Here is a 16,056-nt window from a genome sequence, read left to right on the forward strand (position 1 = left end):
GTCTCCTTCACTACACAACCATAATTCATTCCCCGAACACCATCCATCCTGTGCACTGAATGAGGCAGAGATCCGGGTGGGGAAAATAGTAGGTGACCCTACAGAGAAAGACTATATCATAATAATGCCTATGCACAAAGGGGCCAAATTAAGACAAAGTGAATTAATAGGGTGCCTTAATTGGTTACTAGGTAGGAGGGAGGTAAATAACAGTTCAGGAAAAGAAAAATTCACAAACTCCAGTTTTGGGTTTTTTACATATTTCTAATTGTATCAAACCATCTTGTAATGAGAAATGTCACAAATATACTGTGTTTCCCCATATTGTTCTTTGTTTGCAGAAGAAAAGATTAATTTGATTCAGCAAAATTCTAAGTTAAACAAGGATTTATGCAAAGTCGAATTGTCTGTGATCTTTGTGAAAAATCTGATGTCCTAGATTCTTTGATTCTGTGATAATTTGGATTTGTGATGTAAACTCAAAATGGTAATCAATAGCACACTGCAGACTAATCACACATGGTAATATTTCTCGCATTACAAGTATACATGAAATTATTAGCATTTTGGAGAGAGAGAGAGAAGTGTAATAGGCAGCTAAATGTAGATAAGTGTACATTCCTTATAAGTAAATATAGAGAGTTTTAAATGACAATTGGAAATAAGATTATTTGCTGGTCAAATGTTCTGTATTATAATAAATTACCGTATTAAAGCCAGGGAATATTTATATTTAAAAACATTCTAAGAATCATAGAGCTGGAAGGGACCTCGAGAGGTCATCAAATCCAGTCCCCTGTACTCATAGTAGGACCAGCACCATCTATGACATCCCTGACAGGTGTTTGTCTAACCTGCTCTTAAAAATCTCCAATGATGGAGATTCCACAACCTCTCTAGGCAATTTCTTACAGTGCTTAACCACCCTGACAGTTAAGAAGTTTTTCCTAATGTTCCAATCTTCCCTCATAGGTCATGTTTTTCAGGCCCCTAATCATCCTTGTTGCTCTTCTCTGGACTTTTTCTAATTTGTCCACATCTTTCCTGAAATGTGGCGCCCAGAACTGGACACAATACTCCAGTTGAGGCCTAAGAAGTAGTGTAGTCATTGGAAATGAAGACAGGTATGCAGGTTTGTAAATAATATATATCTGTAGGTAAGTGTGAACTCAGAGTTAAGCAGTTCCCTGTACTAGCTTTTCTATTGGGAAGTTGCTCTCTCAAAGAACCAATAACTATATTACAGTCTGTATCTATTTGAGAGGTTTTTCCTATTTTTAATTCAATTGGAGTTTGTGCTCTGTCCTGGTGATGTATTAGTGGATCTCAAGCACTGCGTCATGCACCCCATGTAAACAGACTCTCAGTAAATTGCTTATTTCCTGTTAAAAATTTGCTTTATGCTCTCCAGTGCCTGATCTTCAGTTATTGTGCCCCAGTCCTCTGGGAGATCAGCTGGTAGAGCATTATACTGTTTCGCAAACTCCTGATTGAACTTCTGAAAAACAAACTTCCAGTAACTGGAAGCTTCTATGCTGGGATCTGGCTGAATGCTCCAGTCTGGGTAATACTTCAGATATTCTTTGTAGGGATGAGCAATCCACTTCGTGTCTGAATTTTGGAATGTACCATTGCCAACTACAGCAGAGGAGCATATGTCATAGACAAGCTTTTCATTACACAGAAACCTGTATTGCCCTAATCCTTTAGGGCGATGCACTGATGCAAAGTGCTGCTTGTGACTAGGGGCTCCTGCCTCACAGGGGACCTTACAGAATGGACACTGCTTCCCACAGCCAAACACTTGCTTGAAGATTTCAGCCACAGGCTTCGGTGGCAGATTAGAGAGTTTTGACTCAACTTTTATCTTTTTCAGTTCAGCTAAGATTTGATGTTCCAGAGCAGGAAGTAAAGTTGGTATAAAATCCGAAAATTGTTTAAGACTTGCTGTATTTATAAACCGTATCCCCACTAAATTATCCCTGGAAATGACTAGGTCCTTCTGCAGCTCTTTGCAAACAGAATCTAAAAAGTCCGAGACTGTGTTTTTCTCTCTAACACTGGTACATTTAAGAGCCTTCCTGACTTTATCTATCACTGGGGACAGAATCTTTTTCTCCATGTCTCCCAAGTCTTTCATCTTGCTGTAGCGTTCCAAAAGCTGTCTCCTTATCCAGGTTTGGACAAAATCTTCATATGTATTAATGTATTTCACATAGTTGTCAAAGTTGCTCTCCTTCAACAAAGTCTTCAGTAGCTCAAACTGAAAAAAGCTCCGGTTCCTGTATGTAATGGATTGCTCACTGCTGAGAATGTCATCCACTATTTGCTCTCCAAGTACCTCGAACACATATTCTACCAGGGCAGGTTTGAGACACTGATCACAGAAATCCCTCGCCCTTGTTTGGCTTTCATCCTTTTCCAAATAGAGATCCATAAACAGGGAGAAATACTGAGGTTTCAGCTTCTCCAGACGTGCTGAGGATCGTTTTCTTTGACAAAATCTTCGTGCAGCTTTTGAAATGCCCAAGCCGCTTCCCCCAAAACGTGAAGCTTCAGGTCAACTTCAAAGAAAAGAGAAGTGTGAAGTTTCTTCATATCCTCCTCTTTTAACCTCTCATTAACCATATGCAGCAGTTCTCCGCAATAGGTTTCATCATAGTCTGTTTTGGATTTAACTTTTTCTTCAATGTATTTTTTGCATTCATTCATTAAAGATAGAGCAAGCTCTTCAATTTTACAGTAACATTCCTGTGAGAAGTATTCTCTAACAGCTCTGGCCCATTTTAGGTTTAAGTATTCCTTCTTCATTGTGAAAGACTTCATTCCGTAACCCAGCAGGCTTTTTCCCTGTTGTAGTATCTGTCTGACAGCACCCCCTCTGTGCTCCAGATCCTTTCTCAGCTGGAGATCCATATCTTGAACAACTTGACGTTTCTGTAAAGTACTGAGCTTTAACTCTGACAAGGTTTCTCGCCACATCGTTTCAAATTCTTTTTTCAGTTTCATATGGTCTAGTTTATCTTCTCTGTTTCTGCATTCAGCCAAGAGTCTGTCAACTTCCCCTTCAATTTTCTGCTTGTACCCAGACTGGATAATGTCTATCTTGTGGTGTACTCTTCGTATTCGAATTGCTTCCTCACAGTTACTGGTTGAATAATTTTCAAGTTCTCTTTTGAGGCTATTTGCGCTCCTTTTGAAATCTTCTCTGTACTTTTCTATCAGGTTCAAATTTGGAGCTTCACCTTTAAAATACTGTTCTAAGTTATTCAAGAGCTTCTGTTCTCCCTGCTGTAGTTTCCCTTGTGCTTCCATTTTTAAGCTATGTAAGAGATCACCCTCTAGTGTCTCTGGCAGCTGATTCTGGATAAAAGTTTCTTTTTCAGATACCCAGAGATACATCTCCTTGCGGAAACCCCATTCCCATTCAGAGTACTTCATAGACAGCTGGTTATAGGCTTCAGCTACAAGGGTGTTTCTTAAGCTAAAGATGACGTTCTCATGTTTCACTGAATTCCACAGGCTCCTCAACCATTCAATAAAATCAGGAATGTTCTTTCCAGCTCTTTTCCGTGAACGGTTCTCTATGAATTCAAACAGGTATTTCTTTAGCTCGCACACACTCTCACTGTATCCAATATTTACGGGAGCCATGGGAGGGACTCCATGCCACAAGCCAGGCATGTACCAATTGTGTTTTTCTGGGTCATACTCCATAATATCAGAAAATGCCATTTCCCTGCTTTGCTTTTCCATCCTTGCTGCAGCTTTGGTCATTTCATTCAGCTGCTCCAGGAGGTGTTTCCTGTCCCTCATGTTTTGATCATGAGCAGACACATCACTGACGTTCTGGTGCACAAACTGGCAGTTTGGGTGTTGTCCTATTTCCTCCATTCTGAGAAATGCATGGACCACAATTTGCAGAACATCCTTCATTTCTGTGGCATTCTCCATAGCCATGTTAACGATGGTGATGTCACTCAGTCCAATCACCAGGATGGCCAGCTCATTGTCATGTTGATAACTGTCTTCCAGTGCTGTTAGTTCAGGGGCCTTCAGACCTTCAGTGTCTATCACCAGGATGAAATCACAGCCAAGCAGCTCCTGAACAGCTTCTGTAACTTTAATGAGCGTCATGAAGGCTCCTCGCGTACATCGACCGCTGCTCACTGCAAACTGCAGGCCGAACATGGTGTTGAGAAGGGTGGATTTCCCAGTGCTCTGCACTCCCAGCACCGTTAGAACCACCATTCTGGACTTTTCCCCCAGCTTGGCATGGAGCTCCTTCAGAACATCTCTCACCCACTGCAGTGGGATGTTGGATGCATCTCCATCGATCAACTCCATGGGAAACCCTTCCAGCATCAGGTCAGCTGCTATGCCTGGGAGATGGGTGAATTGTCTTTGGCTTTTTTTCATTTTCCCTTCTTTAACCATTGAGCACTCAGCTTCATAGAACTGCCCCAACTCACGCATGAAATGCTCCACCCCCAGGGAACTATCAGATATTAATTTATCTAATTCCTCCAGCTGTTTTCGGTCCACTCCTGGAGTTTCACATTTCTCTTTATACTCTGCCCGCATTTTAGAAAGATTCCCCCTAGCAATATTATCCAGGCTAAATTTCATCCATTTCAGAAAGTAATGTTTCTCCACTGTAGGCAAGTGTTCTATTCCATTGATAAACTTAGTCAAACCATTAGTAAGGTCACACTGATTCTGCTGTCTGCGTATCTCTAACCATTTCTTTTTCAGCTCAGATTTATAGTCTTCAGTGGCCACGTCCCCTTGCCTTTTCATTCGGCACATCTCTTTTTCCACTTTAGTCAAGTTTTTCCATGGGTCCATTTGGAGTCTCAGCATTTCTCTTTTGTATTTTGCCCCACCTCTTATTTCTGCAGTGATTTCTTCAGTATATTTCCTCCCACACTGACATGCCTGACAGTCCTCATCCACCTGGATTCCTAGGTCACATGCCGTCACAGCCATGGCTTCCAAACTCACTGTCTTCGGAGATGAATTCACTATGGTTCCTATGGTGGACTGCACCTTTTTCACAAATCCTGCATTATTCATGGTACGATCTTTCACCAGTAGCTGTGATTTGCTCAGCTTCAACACTGAGGCCAGCTTATTAAGGAATCCCAGAGTTTCTTTGGGTTTCTTATTCTTGCAGTTGAGGATGAAATAATATTTAGAGCTGGATTTTTTCAGAGATGATAACAGCTCGTATTCTCTCTCACCGATGCTCTCGGTAACTATGAACACTGCGGAGCAGACCTCTGCTAAAAAACTAAACTGTAGCCAGTGGGACTCAATGTCTCCACGCAGATTTGTAACTGCAATGGGTTCTGGGAAAAGATCAGAATTTTCCGTCCCCCCAGGGAAATACCAGGAAATCTCAACCAGCCCATCTGCGATTTCCCGAGGGAAGTTCCCAGACTCCATGTCCCGATGGATAAAGAAATCGTGGTGCTGCTGGGAGGGGCTGAGAACCTCATTGAGGAGGTGGGACTTGGAGAAGCTGCAGCTCCCCATCCGCACAAAGGAAACGGTTGGCATTTCTGTGAGCACCAGGCTCTCCTCTCTGAACCCTCTGCTCTCTGCCAGGGAGTGCGGCCTCCACTTCCTCACAATGTCCCTCATGGCCCACAGCATCAGGGTGCACTTGGGGGTGTCGAGGGCGGGTAGCAGCAGAGGGAGGGCAAACTGGCACATGGACATTTTGGACAGGATCTCCTGCTGTAGGAAACTGTCTGAGCAAAGCAGAACGGCACAGAGAACATCGAGGGGGTTTAGAGAATCAGTAGTGTCCGTTTCATTTTGGGAAAGAAAATCCTCTGTCATACCCAAATCTTTCTCCTCGTCATCATTTTCTTCATCAGCATTTTGAACAAGGCTTGTGTTTCTGGCCATCACATTCAGAGCCATCACCTTCCTTAGGAAGTGCCCAGGTAAATCTGTTAATGACTTAGGAGTGCTGTTCTCTGTACTTTCTAGGCTGACTTCCAGGACGTTCCTTAGCTTCAGCTTGTTGTTTCTGTGCTGATCCAGGTTTAAATTTGAGAGAACTTCCTGAAGTGTTTTTCTTTTCACTGCAGAAAGACATTAAAGTGTGAATGAACAATTCAGAGTTTGAAATTGTCTCAGTTACATATTTCAATTATCTGGGGATTTTTTGTTTTTGTTTTTTTTGATGGAGAACCAGTCCTTCATTTTAATTTCAGGACAGAGACAGGAATGGGATGAGAATTGCATTATAGAAGAGAACTAAACAGGAAGTGATAGGTGCTTAGTTTACTAATTTAGGGTTAAACTGCAATTTAACAATATGCTCTGATAATGAGGTGTTACAGCAGAGCAGGGCTCACAGCATGTGTTCAGTGGTGCCCTTCCCCCACTTTGCTCCATCCTGCTGCTGCTCCCGGGACCCTCACCCTAGCTGTGCAGAGCGGGGGTAGGGGGTGCTGATGTCAGGGTGTCCCCCTGCCTCTGTACCCCACCTCCACAGAGCAGGGGCGAGGGGACATGACAGCCTGATTCAAGAGGACTGGGAGCTGCTGCAGTCTACTCTATGGTAAGGGCCTGCCTTTCTTAGAGAGACAGTGCACTGATTCTGAGATTTCCCAAGCAGCCAGCTCACCATCTCTCTCTCTCACACACACACACACACACACACACACGCAGACATGCAGACACTCTCTATTTCACACTCACCTCCCAACACATACTTGTATTATTAAAAAGAAAAGGAGTACTTGTGGCACCTTAGAGACTAACAAATTTATTTGAGCATAAGCTTTCGTGAGCTACAGCTCACTTCATCGGATGCATACTGTGGAAAATACAGTGGGGAGATTTATATACATAGAGGACATGAAACAATGGATGTAACCACACACATTGTAAACAGAGTGATCACTTAAGGTGAGCTATTACCAGCAGGAGGGCGGGGGGGTGTCACATAGGACCCGTTAGACAGGCAGAACTGCAGGCTCTCAATGCATGGATGAAATGATGGTGTCGGGAGGAGGGGTTTAGGTTTATTAGGAGCTGAGGAACCTTTTGGGAAAAGAGGAGCCTATACAGGAAGGATGGGCTCCACCTAAACCAAAATGGAACCCGATTGCTGACATGTAAAATTTAAAAGGTTGTAGCAGAGTTTTTAAACTGAGGGCTGGGGGAATGCTTGAATAATAAGAGTATTGCTGTAGGAATATACTACCGGCCACCTGACCAGGATGGTGACTGTGAATCTCAAGGCTCTAGAAGGCATGTTATGATTTTATATGTAATCATTTGTTTCCAATATTTCTACTTGCTGTCACTCAAATCTCTGTGCTTTGTTAAATAAATGTATACATGATTTCACTATAAACATATCAGTCCTGTGTGTTAAGTGGAGCGGTCATCTGAGCTGGAACTGGTAAGCCGGGGTGTACTGTTCCTTTGGGAGCAGTATATCTGTGAATACTGAGAGTGTCCAGTGGACCAGGGACTGGATGCTCCAAGGAGAAGTTTGAAGGGTTCAAGGGCTGGATTGTGCTTGTCTCTAACCTATAGACTGACAACAGGGACTGCAAGGCTTAGAGGGCATTGCTTGTGTTGCCAGGGTCAGTGGAGTTGGGAATCTGACCTCTGGTAGGCACAGCCAACGCTTCCTCACACTAAGGGCAGGTGGCATCAAGGTGCCTCACAACCCTGGTTATCCCTGGCAAATGTCACATCCTGCAGCTCTAGGGTGGTTGACTTCTGTCTAATATACGTTAATTAAAATAAGGTTTGCATTAGTTGGATGGGATGGGGCAGCTGGACTGCATAGTCTGGAAATAAGGCTTGTAGCCTGACCACTTCTCTGTTGGTCTGAACATCCCAAAACTCAAACATAGCAGTACATGGTTCAAATTTCCCTCTACCATTATGCATGTTGGTATCCTACCTTTTCTCAAGAACTAGACTTTCCCACAGTTCATAGGAATTGTCAGACTGGATCAGACCAATGATCCATCCAGCCCAGTCTCCTGTCCCTGACAATTGCGAACACCAGAGGTTTCAGGCAAAGATGCACAAAACCCTGCAATGGGCAGTTTTGGGATAGTCTGTCCCCAGGAGACGTCTCCTCCAAACTCCCCAGTAGTTAGAAGTTGTCTTAAGCACAGAAGCATGAGGATTGATATCACTGAGTGTGCTGTAGCCTTTGTACCATTTCTGACTGTAGTGGGGAAATGAAAAACCTAGATAATCGACCAGCTGACCCCCTCAATCCTGTCTATACTTTGTGTTTCTCTTCTGTTTGAAAAATAAAATGTACATTTGTTTTTCAATTTGGGTAAACAACGTGTCAGCACAGCTAAGTGAAACAAGACGACAGTGGTGCTCAAGAACTGTCTGTTTTGATAGGACTCATCTTTCTATTCCTCCCTCTGCTCTGGTGACTGTCACTTCCACGCTTGTAGCACCCATAGATGTTGCATTGCAAAAAATACTGAAGACATGATAAATTCCCATCCTGATGTTAGGCAGGTCCGAACGAACTCAACATTTTCAAAAGGGCTTAAGCGTCTTAAGTCCCAAGTCATTTAAAATGTGACTTTGGCACCTAAGCTATTTAGGGCTAGATCCACAAAGGAATTTGGGCCCCTGACTGCCACTTTAGGCACCTAAGTCCAAAATTTAGATCCTCAAAACCCCTGCTCAGCTCTGCTTAACCCTGTAGTGCCTAAATTCAGTAGGTACCCACGTTTCTGCCTCTGGGCATGCACATAGCTGCCTAAATCCTGATGCCTTGCTCATATGTAAGCCACACTGTCGTTCTCAAATTAGGTGTTCCCCCACCTAGCCCATCTGCTGGGGCCTGATCCAGTAGCTGTGCTCAGAGGTCACCTTGGAGTGTTGTTACTGGGCTGGACTCCTTTCCCCTGCCCCCCAAAAGACAGCCGGAGGAACTGATGATGCCTCCCCTCCTTGGACCCAGTAGCCCAATTGTTAGAGAACTCACCCAGGATGTGGGCACATGGGGTCCTCTCCCAACTTCGCCTGAGTCAGAGCATGGACTCGAATCTAGGTCTCCCACCTCCCAGGTGAGTGCCCTGTGCTATGGGGTATTCTGGTGCGGGTCTCTTTGTCTCTCCTATCAAAGCCGTTTCACTTTGTATACAATACTTTAATAGTCCTTGGGCCAGAGAAAGAGAATGACTCTATAGTCTAATGATTAGGGCACTGACCTAAGGGGTGGAAGCGTCAAGTTCTAATCCCTGATCTTTGGAGTATTTACTTATTTATATACTGTGGGACATTGAGGGAGCCCTCCACTCGAATATCCCAAAGTCCAGTGATTAGAGTTCTCACAAGGGAAGCAGTGATCTTGGGGAGTTAAGTTCTTAGCTGCTAGGGAACAGCTGGCAGGCACATTTTTTACCTGATGTCATATTGGCTAATACTTTATAATATTCTTACTAAAGAAAGAAGAAGAGTTTGTAGGAGAAAATACCTGGGGAAAATTCCTTCTTCCCTGAGAATGTGGCAGGCGGAGTCTCTGGTTCCTGATTTGGGTTTAAAGCAGCTAGCAAGAAAACCAGAGAAAACACATGATCAGTGTCTGATTTATAATGATCTTAGTTCACTTTCTCAATTACAACAAGTATATTTATTTGAGTGCACGTCTCATGCTTCCCACCATTTTGAAAGGGAAAAATCTGCAAATCAGCACAGGTGAGTTTCTTTTTTTTCTTTCCTTTAAGGCACTTCCTTAGTCTCTGCCTGAAATTTGTAGCAGTTAGACTTGCTTTGTCAACTATCTGTTTAAAAGATTGTCCAGCTACACATAAATTGGTGGAGAGATGAATCTTGAGTAGATCTGGTGCGATGGGTATGATTTCGCTTCATTTTAATTCGGGTCTTTTTCTATCTGGAAGTATAAGTGCCAATGGGTAGCCAACAGATACAGCCTTTTATATAATATGGACAAAACCTTCTGTCACTAGCTACGCTCTTCTGGCAGATTTTCTCCTACAGCAGTGAAAGCTTTCTATGCCGCTCCTGACAGAGAAGGTTTTATTTCCCAGAGACGTGCGGCAGCTGATGGGTAAAATCATCTCCATTACACCTGCAGTTCTGTGGCACAGCTCTGAACAAATCGCACCATGCTCAGCTCCCCTCATTAAAATATTGAACACCCTAAGTAATGAATACACAAAAGGTGTTGATGTAACACAGCGAAGGTTATCACACACACACACACACACACACACACACACACACACACACACACACACACACACACACACACACACACACACACACACACACACACCAGACCTTACACAAAGCAAGGAAATGAAAAGGCAAGTCACCTAACAGGGCATGCCCTTTTCTTCCCCACCCACAGGTAGGCACTTTACCATTGTCACAACTACCGTACATCACAATCCTGTCACCTTTCACAATTAGTTGCTCCATGAATTTGCTAGAACCTGTCTCCTTCCACAGCCACAGAGACACATCTCAGTGTCACCCTTTAGATCCTTCCTCAGTACCTCTAAATTTCTTCAGAATCTCCTCTGGAACAATGCCAGGCTGGTGCAAAGTACTCAGGTTCTCTTCCCGTTCATGCAAAATCTCCACTGGTTGCCGATCTTTCACCTGCTTGCATCTAGAGAGCAACATTTTTGCGTGTGATAATTTATTATTCCATAATAGTGACAGTTGCTGAACAAAGGAGACTGAAGGCTTTGGTTTATCTGTCTCAAACCAGGCACGGCATAGGCAATGGATCTTCACTCCTGTACAGCCCAGCCAATGTCCTATTGATATAACTGAACCGTGAACGTCAAAGACCAGCTCTCAGCTACAAAGGGATTTCAGTGTCCATGGCCAGATTCACTCCTGATGGTCAATATGTTTCCAGCTTTTCTGGAGGTCTTTGTGCTGTGAACTAGTGACTCACTAGGAGCTTGTCTAATGCCTACTTCCTCCAAGGAGTCACCAGTTTGTAAAAACTGTTGTTAGAACTGTGACCGCTGACCAGTTGGAAGGCCCATAGCCCACCCCCAAAATGGGGAGGCCTCCTATCTGGAGATGAAATCTATTCAGAACATATGTTCAGGTTAATAATCCTTTCTATGGGATGGATTATTGCAGAGTCTGACATAAAAGGCTAAAACCCCAGGATTAAACTCAGAGGGAGATTTGCGGCTGAAGCATGTTTCTGACCTTCACAGTTTACTCTCATGTACCAAGAAGATGCCATTTTAACATGGTTTCTAGGCCTTTTCCAGCAGAGTGAAGTATGAGGGGGCAGGGGAAGTTGAGAGTGAGCAACATACCTGTTCAAGGTGCTTCTGATGTCCTAGAAGGGAGAAAGCGAGAGAGAAGAGACCTCAGTCCACATGTTACGCACTGGGGATCCCTCCTGCTCTGCAAGGGGATCATTTTGCCTTCACCACTTGAGTTCCATTTGCAGCTCTCTGGATATAGCCGGCAATTTAAATTATTATTATACTTGGGTGAAAATTTTTCCATCAAACTTTTTCCATTGAAAAACACCATTTAATTAAAACAGAAATAGTTTGCAGAAATATTCAACAACCTTCCATCTACAGGCTGGAATACATCAGAAAGCAAGACTCCGGGGTCAAGTCCCTGATCTGAATTCGGCAACATAAGGACTTAGACTGTACTCAGCCCATTGCCCCAACCACCAGGCTATTGAGTGTCTCCGTCTCTCTGTTTTTTTGTGAAAAGTTTCAAAATGTCTTGTTTTCATTCTGTACTGGAACAAAAACGTTTTGAAACCTTAACGTTTGTTGTAAAATGGAATTGTTTCCAGCCAGCCCAAGTAATGAACAATCCTCATATTCAATGGCTCAGGGGTATTTCCTTGCAGGGAACTCAGAGTGTATAATCTGCCTCACCTGTAGAAATTTCCTCGCTGGCTGCTGACATTTTTTTTGCAAGTCTTCTTTCAGGTTACTGAGAAATGAAATCTCCTCGAGGAGTTTGGTGACATTTTCATTCTCCCTCTTCACAATGTCTTTGTTCAGCTTTTCTAGCGGGGTCAGCAAATGTTGCTTATGTTCCTGCAAAACCTTCTGCAGTTCCTCCAATTTTGACATGATTTTCTTCCTCTCAGTTTCTATCTCTTCCTGTAATGAAGAGATACGGACAGGGACAGGGTGAGTCAGGGACATGGGAAGCGTCCTGAGATTTTTCATAAAGGCCTCCATATGTTGTTTGGAGAATTTAGTTGTAACCCATAAAAATTTAGCATAAGGCAATTCCTGAGAAGCATCTTCTAGAGTTACAAGAGCAAAGTTTTTCCTATACCCTCCTCCTCAGCCCTACTTTATATTACTAGTAGGTTATCAGTGTCGTGATTAATGGCTTCTTGCAATCCAGATCACTCTAACAGCAGAAGGGGAAGCAGGACTTCGCATTACCCTGGCACAGACTTATTGAGAGAGGCTTTGTAGAGGCCAGGGAAGTGTGTGTGGGGGGGTGGGACGGGGGAGAGGAGAAAACTTCTCAACAAAGCAGATTTATTGGAGAAATCATGATGTCTACATGTCACTTCCTGGAACACTAACAGTGTGTGTGCACACTCTGATCTGGTGACATGCAGAGGAGCAAATGCATTTAGAAAAACTTACTGCACATGCATACACAGCAGCAGATGTCAGAGAGACACACAATCTCTCATAGTGACAAGAGTCACAAAGAAACACAAACTCCCATACCTACCAAAGCCACACACCCATGTGGTTAATGACAATGGGCTCCTACCTGCTGTTCCTTGCTCCACCTTTCCTCATTGCATTTAATTTTCAGAAGCTCTTCTTCCTTCTTCTTCAGATTTTCCAGATGCACACAAATTTGACCCTGAGTAAACAAAAAGTAAAACAAAAAACAAACCCCAAACTATTATTTTCCTTTTGGCTTTAATAGGAGAAAAGGCAGGTTTTTCTCATCTGGATAATTCTGTGAATCAGTACTATCAGCAGTAACTGTTATGGGTTGGATTAAAACCTTGTTGAAACTGATGGGTGTGAATTCTCCCTTCATTAAAGATAGCTCTAAGAGACAGGTAAGGAACTCCACCTAAACAAGACATAATGGAGTCTGCTGAGAAACTAGCACTGGGTGGGGGTGCAGGGGTGTCACTAGGTTTTGTATGATCAGGGGTAGGAGTGGGGGGTGTGTTGGTGAGACAAGCAGAAGTGCAGACATAAACTGGGAGAGCACATGGAGAAATACATTAGGAAGGAGATACAGGGAAGCAGAGAAAGAAACCCAAGCAGCAGCCTGGAAGCATAGTTTAGCCTTGAAGATGCTTAGTGTGAGTTCTGGGTTGGGGATGCTGGCTGTGAGCAAGGACACAGTCTCCTGTTATTCTACTTCCTCCTGAATTCAGGGAAGCAGGCCTTTGTACATTCTCTGTAAACAAAGAGCAAGGCATCAAAGGTACCGGACTCCATCATCAATTCTTCCTCCTACCTGGGACAACCTATAAGACCTTGATTTTTTGGCTAGTTGCTGGGGTCAAAAGTGGGAAAGGTACCAATGCTGGTGTGTGTAATACACAGAAGAAGAGTGCTCTCTGCGTGCAATGCTACCACACCTTCCACAAGGTCCAGAGGGTTAAGATCCAAGAGATGGGTTTGTATAACTTTATTTCCAAAACAAAATGACCAAAACACAAAAACGTTGTGAAAGTGAAGTTAAGGTGGCAGGTTTGAGTGGATTAGTGCCTGTAAAACTGGTCAAGAGACAGAAAGCAAAGAGTAGGTATAAATGGATAGTTTTCATCATTGTAATAGATTAACAGCAGGTACCTCAAGATCCCGAACTCAATATTTTGATATATTTTGTAAAAATACAATAAAGGGGTGTGAGCAGTGAAGTAGCAAAATTTGCAGGAAACACAACGTTATTTAAGGTTAGTCAAGTCCAGGGGGATTTGTTCAGAACTTCAGTCAGGGGAAAAGACAATGAGATGGCAAGTGACATTTACTTTCATTCTGGAGGAGTGATACAGACTCCATAATTAACACTGAATAGAGGTTTGTTTAAGAGCTGATTTTTGAACTGCTCCAAAATGCAAATACACAGAAGGTGGTATAATGATAGTAGGAACAGTGGAACAGGAATCAAAGTTACCCCTAATGTTGTCTGAAGGAATCATTTTGTAGTGACCCCTATCAGCAGAACCACATTGCTTGGAGCCAGGCAGGCAAGCCAGCAATACCCATCTGTAAAGGTCTCAGTAATAAGTTAAGTAAGGTGTTTACTGCTACTTACAGTATCCGGTATCTTTTCTCCTGTTATAATAGCTAGTTGGCAACAGCTATTACATGATGTCAGAACAAAACTATGCAGACATATTACATTAGCAACATGAGCATCCTCTCTGAAGGCCATAGAAAAGGACATGTCTCAAAGCTTGGTGACTGAAATGCAATGCTTTGAAACTGCTTGTCTCTGACTTACACTTGAATAAACATGAGACCAAAGTGCCACTGAAAGAGGATTTTTGTGGTCTGCCTTTATCATATGACCACAATCTCCAGTACCTTGGAGTTAACCTCGATCAGACATTGGAGCTGTCGCAAACACCTTCACAATTCCAAAAAAAAGATCAAGACAAGAGTTAACATCATCCAGAATCTTGCTGGCATATCCTGGGGATGTATCATTTTCAAAACTGACATAGCACAAAACTGGTTGAACAGACCTGTCTTGAATAAAGAATGTATGTTTGCATTAATTTTCATTTAAGCACTAAGCAGAGTCACCAAGCAGGAAGGGAAAACAAAAGAAGCTTAAACAGGTGGAAGAAAGACCAAGGAACTTCCTTCCTTCCAATGAACTTCCTTCCACATAGACTCTTTGTCCCATAGTTCCCAGCTGGAAACATTTTTCAAGAGGGGGAGTAAAAGTATAAAAAAACGGGTCAAACACCACAAGACACAGCTCGCTCGCTCTCCCTGCCCATCACATTCGCTGCACCTGAGAAGACAAAAAGAAACAGCCACTGGACTTTGAGGGAGGGGTCTTGACATGAAGAGTTTGGTCAATAACCTTGCTGGAAGCATATGGTGAGAAATTTTGCTTGAATCTCAGTTTGTGGAGTTAGACACTAGTAAGTGTTTTATCTTTATTTTTCTGGTAACCATTTCTGATCTTTGTGAATCATTACTTGTCCTCGTTTAAAATGTCTTTGGAGTTAGTAAACTTCTTTTGCTGTTTTATCAAATTCAGTGTGTTTAAGTTGAAGTGTCTGGGTAACTCTAAGTTAAAAAGCTGGAATATTATTCCCTTAAAGGAATAATGGATGTAAAATATTTGTATTGTCCAGGAGAGGTCTGGGCAGTACAGAACATACATTTCTGGGGGACAATCTGGGACTGGGGTGTGTTGGGGTCACCCTGCAGTATAACCAAGACTGGTGAGAACCAGGGTGTAATTGGCAGACTGTAAGTCTGGGAATCTGTCTTCCTCGTAGGCAGTGGACTGCACGTCTTTGTGTTCAGATAACAGATAGAAGGTGAGATATCTTCTCCACAAATGGAAAATAAAAGAATCAACAAATGGTGGTTGTGATGTGGTACAAGCCATGCAACACACCATGGGCAACTGCCTCATTCACTTTTACAGAGGTAGCACAAGGGGCATCCACCTAGCTACACTGGAAGCACTAGAATGGCTTTCAAATCTCAAGATTCATTTATAATCCTAGTCCCTTGCTTTTCAAATGCCATATGAAAAAGAACAAATCTTAAAGTAAGAAAAGAGTAGAAAAAAACTGAAAAATGGACCATCTAAAGACTCCGGGAAAGTTAGTGTTTGAAAGAAAAGCAGCGGAGAACTGGAGAAAGTGGAAGGGAGGATTTAAGCTGTACAGCATTGCGAGTGGTGCAGACAAAATGACGAACGGCTGCAAACAGCATTATTTCTTCTTGTGGCAGGTGAAGTAGTAAGAGAGGTTTATAATCCTTTAAAAATTGATAATGGAGAAGATAAAGAAAAAATTTGAGGCATACTGTTCACTACAAAGAAATA

At 42.9% G+C, this 16,056-nt stretch overlaps 2 protein-coding genes across 2 annotated transcripts in view; both read right to left on the reverse strand.

Annotated features, from left to right (window-relative positions):
- The window catches only part of LOC119566513 (maestro heat-like repeat-containing protein family member 7), a 626,780-nt gene that overhangs the window by 35,791 nt on the left and 574,933 nt on the right, over nucleotides 1–16,056 (reverse strand). The gene's annotated exons all lie outside the window — the stretch shown is intronic.
- LOC102941694 (interferon-induced very large GTPase 1) overlaps nucleotides 1,134–16,056 on the reverse strand; it is a 33,281-nt gene continuing 18,358 nt past the window's right edge. The window contains 7 exon segments of the mRNA XM_037898961.2: nucleotides 1,134–2,478; nucleotides 2,481–6,095; nucleotides 9,491–9,562; nucleotides 10,536–10,651; nucleotides 11,325–11,347; nucleotides 11,913–12,143; nucleotides 12,781–12,876. Coding sequence (XP_037754889.1) covers nucleotides 1,376–2,478; nucleotides 2,481–6,095; nucleotides 9,491–9,562; nucleotides 10,536–10,651; nucleotides 11,325–11,347; nucleotides 11,913–12,143; nucleotides 12,781–12,876 — 5,256 coding nt within the window. The 3' untranslated portion in view covers nucleotides 1,134–1,375.

The sequence above is a fragment of the Chelonia mydas genome, chromosome 6 (genome assembly GCF_015237465.2).
Source record: "Chelonia mydas isolate rCheMyd1 chromosome 6, rCheMyd1.pri.v2, whole genome shotgun sequence".
In the NCBI taxonomy this organism is placed as follows: domain Eukaryota; kingdom Metazoa; phylum Chordata; order Testudines; family Cheloniidae; genus Chelonia; species Chelonia mydas.